The sequence below is a fragment of the Gossypium arboreum genome, chromosome 9 (genome assembly GCF_025698485.1).
Source record: "Gossypium arboreum isolate Shixiya-1 chromosome 9, ASM2569848v2, whole genome shotgun sequence".
Classification (NCBI taxonomy): Eukaryota; Viridiplantae; Streptophyta; class Magnoliopsida; order Malvales; family Malvaceae; genus Gossypium; species Gossypium arboreum.
The window spans coordinates 41,604,763-41,611,535 of NC_069078.1; the positions used below are offsets into that span (position 1 = coordinate 41,604,763).

A 6,773-nucleotide genomic window follows, 5' to 3' on the forward strand; every position below is an offset into this window, starting at 1 on the left:
ACTTTCAAAGTTTTCTACTAGGTCCTTTCTAGTGAAATTCACATTTATAACTCTAAATCAAACATCAAAAATGTCACACACGAATCAACACATATCATAAGCATCAAAATGAGCATTAAATTATTTTTATGCCTCGGTTTTGTGGTCCCGAAACCACATTCCGACTAGGGTCAATTTTGGACTGTCACAAAAGTTGGATAAAGGGAAGGAAAAAGTGATTGAATAGCCGTTGAAGCCGTTCGACAACATCCGAGGTAAGTTTTCGAGTAATGGAACTTAGATTATGATTTGATTAGATCATGTTTTAAGCAAATCAAAATCATGCTCTTTGTATGTGGCTATTGAGCCGAAATTGCAAGTGTGATAAGTGTCTTGTGTTTGAGCTTTGGTAATGAAAATGAAATACGGATGTGTCATGATTTATTGATAAATGTGCGTGGTTATTCGAATGATGTCCGGGCTAAGTCCCGAAGGCTTTGTGCTAAGTGACTATATCCGGACTAAGATCCGAAGGCATTTGTGCGAGTTACTAATTCCGGGCTAAGCCCAAAGGCATTGGTGCGAGTTACTAAATCCGGGTTAAGTCCCGAAGGCATTTGTGCGCGTTACTATAACCGGGCTATGTCCCGAAGGCATTTGAACGAGTAGCTATATCCGGTTATATTCCGAAGGTACGTGATTCGGGAATGAGCGATCTTGCTTTAAAAATTTCAGTTAATACGCTTGTGAAATCCCAACAATGAGGTATGTTTCGTATGTGCATTGGAATAGTTGATTCCCTTCGAATAATATTCGCTCAGTCGAGTAATGAGCTTCCGGTATTTGGCTAAGATGATCCCTTATGTATGAAAGTAGGGGTTGGAATGTGAAGTAGGAATGATTTGAGAATATGTATATATGGAATTATCCGTTTAGTTATATGAATGCTATACTTGGATGTGCTTAAATTCTTTGCTCAAAACTTACTAAGCATTTAATGCTTACTCAGTTTATTTAATTCTCTATTTTATAGATTTTGGTTCTTCACTATCGGACTCGGAATTTTGAAGTCAAGTCGCCCACACTATCAAAGCCCTTTTGGTATACTTTTGGTTGAACTTTGAAATGGCATGTATAGGACTACCCTTTTGTTGTTGGTCATGTACCCTTCGGTTTTGTGTAAATTTGGATAGCCATGCGAAAATGGCTTAAATATACTTTGATCATAGCATTATAATCGTTTTGTATGTTGTCCGTCGAGAGGTATGGAAATGTTGGTAACGGTTAGCCATGGGAAGGGTTATTCATGATCACTTTTGGTATATGTATGACAAACTCTAGTTGATCCATGGAGGATCATGAAATAGGTAAAGTTTACCTTAAAAATAGATACTGGCAGCAGCAGTGATGTGGATGTGAAAAATCACTAAAAATAGTAGGAAAGGAATTAAATAGTGAATAAATTATTTAATCGAACCTTGATGAATCTATTTTCATTGGAAAGTAACGAAACATTCATATGAACAGTATATTGTGAGATGTTAAAGTTTTCGTGAGACAGGGTCAGAACAGTTTCTGGATCCCTTGATCTGACTTTGGAAATTCATTATAAATTAACCAGAGATAATTAGAAGTCATACCATATATGTATAGATTTATTTTTGAGTGTAGTTTCATTAGAAACAAATGGCATAAGTATTGAAGCCCTGTACAAGGAGTTATCCAAGTCGCATTGCAGGAAGGTCAGAGTAGTCGAACCCTGTAACAGGGGAGACTTTAACTAATAAACTGTACTAATTGGCTCAACCAAAAATTCTAGAAAACAATTTTTGGATGGATATATGAGTCTAGTTTCAGGAAAAAATTACGAAACTGATTTTCGAGTTGTGGAACTCAAGTTATGATTTTTAAGGTGACAGTGACGCAGTTAGCCAGTTGTCTGGAAAATTTTCAAATGGACTGTGAAAATAAGTGGATTAAGCCCGTTAACCCCTCGTGTCCGACTCCGGCAACGGTCTCGGGTACGGGGTGTTACAGTGATGACTAATCTGAAGGCGATGTTCGCTCGCCTTAGTTTGTTTGACGATGGGAGTCTGTTAGCTGAGTTACAAGTTAAGCTGACTTGGATTGATCAGATTCAAGATAAGCAGATAAGGGATGAGTCTTTGGGTTTACGGTTTCGTCAGGTTAAGAGTGGTAGCACTCATATTTTGGGTTGAGTAGTGATGGTGTTTTATGTTTTCAAGGAAAAATCTGTGTACCAAATGATACTGATTTGAGGCAGTCTATTCTGAGGGAGGCGCGTAGTAGTCCTTATGCTATGCATCCTGATGGTAATAAGATGTATCGTGATCTCCATAAGTTGTACTGGTCGCCGAGTTTGAAGCGTGAGGTTACAAATTTTGTGGCTCGATGTCTGACGTTCTACCAGGTTAAGGATGAGCACCATTTGCCTTCAGGTTTGTTGTAGCCAGTTAAGCTTCCCTTATGGAAATGGGAACGTGTGACGATTGACTTCATTAGTAGGTTGCTCTTGACACCCATTAAGAACGATTTTGTTTGGGTCATCGTGGATCGATTGACCAAGTCTGCTCACTTTATACCGATTCGGACAGACTATTCTCTGTAGAAGTTAGCAAAGCTTTACATTTCTGAGATTGTGAGACTGCACGGGGTTTCTGTTTCGATCGATTAAGCCCTAGGTTCGTTGGGCCGTATCAGATTTTGAAGCGTGTGGGACCGATTGCTTATCAATTGGAGCTACCTCCAGAGTTGGATTGTATCCACGATGTCTTCCATGTTTCAATGTTAAGGCGGTATCGGTCTGATCATTCTCATGTTGTTTCTGTTGAGGAGATCGAGGTTAGGCCGAATTTGACTTTTAAGGAGGAGCTGGTTCAGATTCTGGAGCAGGACGTTAAGTTTCTGAGGATGAAATATGACGAAATCATGGTACCGAGGAGGCCACGTGGGAATTTGGGGACTCGATGCGACAGCAGTATCCTCATCTGTTCAAATTATGTAAATTTCGAGGTTAAAATTTCTTTTAGGGGGTAGATTTGTAACGCCCCAAATAATTTATTTTTGCTTCTGTGAATATCTAACATAACTTTAAATCTGCTTCAGTGGCTAAGCACTCTAGGTGTGTGTGAAAGGTCTTGGGTTCAAGTCGTACCTTTAGCAAATTATGTTATTTTCGGAATTAAGCCCTATCTTTGTTCAATGGGCTTATATTACTTTAACTGTAAATTCATATAAGAATGAGCCTACTGGTTCAAGTGGTAAGGGAGTTGGTGTGTTGGAGATACTGTGTTCGAATCCTTACGCGAGAGTGGGTATAAATTTTTGCTTGGTTTCTTGTTAGAGTCTTGGTGGAGTTGAATTCTGAAAGGTTGGTTGTTGGTGGGTTAGTGGGGTGTAATTTGAGGGATTTGGGGATAGTTATTATTTTATTTTATTTTTTTCTATTTTCAATTTCCCCAAAAAAATTCTTCTATCTTTTTGATGTTCTATTTTCCCATCTCTTCTGCCGAATTTTCCTTGCCTCTTCCTGTAACAGCCCGTTTTTAAGTCAAATCGAAACAATAGTTTTGGGACCACAAATCTGAAGTCAAAATATTTATTTTATTATTTTAATAATGTTTATAGCATGATAGAATTATTATGTGAAAGTTTTGTTAAGGAATTTTACTGTTTAGACACTTAATTTGGTAAAAAGGACTAAATCGCGTAAAGCGTAAAACTTGTGTTCTATTAGCTGAAAGTGTCAAATAGTTATGGAACGTTAAAGTAAAGATCCTTAAGTGATAAATAGACCATTTATGGTTAGTGGAGAATGATAGCATGGTAATTGGTGTAATTTTGAATTAATTTTAAGGTTAAAACGGTAAATGCTTAATTAAGGTTAATAATATAACAAAACAAAATTTCCTTCATCATTCATCATCAACAACCGAAATTAGGGTGAATAAAACACCATTTTTGCTTTCTTGATTCGGCCAAGTTTCCTTTGTCAATTAAGGTACGGTTTTGACTCGATTTTTAATGATTTCTACGTTTTTAGCTCGTTGCAGCTTAATCTAGCTAGCCCGTACCTTTGTTTTCAAAACTGCTATAGATTTTGAATGATGCCATTGTTGAATGCTTGGTTTTTTAAATGTTTAATGATAGATTATGAAGGTTTAATGATAGATATATAAGTTTTGTTAAATGATTTTTGACAAAAATGTCAATTAAGGATTAAATTGTGAAATTGTAAAATGTTGTGGTTAAAAGTGTGAAATAAGTGAAAATATGGGCTGCTATAAAGTTGTATGAAATTTGGCTAGGCTTGGGTTGGTACTAAATTGCATGAATTTACAATTTTATGTGATAAGGACTAAATAGTAAAAAAATGAAAAGTATAGGGCAAATGTGTTAATTTTCCAAAATATGAATTATGGACTAAATTGAATTGATTGAATGCTAAATGTACTAAATTTGATAATATATAGATCAAGATAAATAGAGATCGAGTTTAGATCAGGGAAAAGGAAAGATCGATGAATAACCGATAGTTTTGATGTCACACACAGCCTAGACCATGCCCGTGTGTCTACCCGTGTGGACCATTTGGAGTCTACTCTCCAAGCCATTGGTCACCCTTAAACAATCATACATTTCCATATGTTCAATGGCATATCCCATGATATACTTGGACATTTAAACATGCAACATTATAGCATCAATATGACCCTTTTTCATACTATGCCATTAGTATTCACACAACCTTATCTTTTAGTCATTCTACACCAATTTCATAGTTTACCATATTCCTTATTATAAATCCATTATGAGTGCTAAAACATGCAAGCACATACTACCAAATAAATAGTCATCCATCAAACCAACACATACACATCTTAGTATGCATGTAAAGGTAAACTTAGGGATACATCCCAATCATTAATATGGACCAAATCACATGGCCACATACAAAATAATCAATGCCCATATAAGCCATTACTCTTGGATACTTCAACATGGCACATATACAAAAAATAGACAAGTTTCCTATACATGCCATGACCAAAATAATTAAACCCTTTTATACCCAAAATCCTTGAAGATAGTGTAATTTGAGCTCCGACGTCTCTCGATCCTTTGAGCTAGCTTGACATATCTAAAGAGAAGGGAAAAGAGATGGGGTAAGCTACAAAGTTTAGTAAGTACACATACAAATAATCTACATTTTGCAATTATTGATAATCTACGCATAATTACTTATCTATTATGAAAATTTTCATCATGTCATATGTATATTTACCTTCCATATTCATATGCACATGCTTATCCGAATACATATCTTTCATAATATCATCATATACTAAGTCCTCATAGGGTTTTAGTACATACCTGTGCCATCTTGCACACATATGGCTCACTGAAATTTTACTTGCGGAATTCATATTACGTTACCCGTTGAACACTTGGATTATGATTCAGACACACGGAAGAAATGCACAGAAGTGCCTGAACGTAACCTTAGCTACCTGAAATAATGTGCACCGGAGTGCCTCATATCACAGAATCACATGCCGCTCTCAACGGGGCTACTCAAAGAGCTAAAAGAGTATCTGAACACAACACAGGATACCTAGCACCCGGACCCTAGCATGTATCACATATTAAATGAGCTCATAACACACATGACTATCCTAGTGACATGTCACTTGTATCCTCAACTATTCCTAAGGTTCAAATGGGAGTTTAGACTTTCAGACCTTTATCGAACGTACTCGCATACTGGTTTCTTTCACATGGTCAACGTCTCATAATCATATAGCAAAGCATCAAAACATGATATATTATCAACATAGCCAAATAAGCATATTAAACATACATATATCAATAAATCATTTAATAACAATAATTAATGTATTTATTTGCATATGTACTTACCTCATTACAGAATATTAGAAATCGAGTCTAAACCTCGTAAACCTTGTTCTTTCCTCAATCAAGGTATGTATCTCAATTCTCTTGATCTATAATACCAAATTTAACTCGTTTAATACATACATTACTCAAAACGATCCAAAATTCATATTTGAGTAAAATTACTATTTTACCCCTATACTTTCATATATTTGCAATTTAGTCCATTGGCTCGAATAATACAATGTATAGGATTTATTAGTTACCCAAGCCTAGCCGAACATTTTTCATGTTCATAACAGCCCACACTTTCCTTTCTTTCACATTTTTCTACCCTTTTCTACAACTTTTACAAAATAGTCCTTAAAGCCCTTTTCATGAAAATCTACACAGTAAAAGTTGTGTACCATCCTTTAAACTCTCATATCCTTCCATAAATCATCAAAACATAAGCTTTTCATGCATGGGTAAATTTTTAAACATGAACCCTAACATGAAATATGGGTAGAAAAAGCGAGAATAAGTTACTGGGATTTCAAAAATACGAAGAACATTAAAAACGGGGCTTGGGAGCACTTACTATAAAGCTTGGAAAGCTTGAAAACCCTAGCTATGGAGAACCCAAAAATTTCAGTAGTTACATGGAGAGAATGAGCTGATTTTTGACTTATTTTCCCTTCTTATTTCATTAATATACCAAATGACCAAAATGCCCCTAATGCCTTTCCTTCAAAATTTTCCATACAAGTCCATTTTTGTCCAAAAACTTAGAAATTGGGAAAATTGCTCTTTAAAACCTCCTAATTAATAATCCAAAGCAATTTTATACAAATTGCTTCTAAAACACAAATTTTGCAACTTATTCAATTTGGTCCCTA

At 35.7% G+C, this 6,773-nt stretch overlaps 1 protein-coding gene across 1 annotated transcript; it reads left to right on the plus strand.

Annotated features, from left to right (window-relative positions):
* Positions 1 to 2,018: 2,018 nt before the first annotated feature.
* Positions 2,019 to 2,449, plus strand: LOC108485259 (uncharacterized). The gene is made up of 2 exons (XM_017789090.1): positions 2,019 to 2,175; positions 2,226 to 2,449. The coding sequence occupies exons 1-2, from the start codon at positions 2,019 to 2,021 to the stop codon at positions 2,447 to 2,449; spliced, it is 381 nt and encodes a 126-aa protein (XP_017644579.1).
* The last annotated feature ends 4,324 nt before the right edge of the window (positions 2,450 to 6,773 follow it).

Coding starts and splice junctions, on each gene's coding strand:
- LOC108485259 (XM_017789090.1), top strand. CDS start 2,019: ATGACTAATCTGAAGGCGATGTTCGCTCGCCTTAGTTTGTTTGACGAT. Junction 2,176..2,225: donor GTTTCGTCAGGTTAAGAGTG/GTAGCACTCATA, acceptor TATGTTTTCAAG/GAAAAATCTGTGTACCAAAT.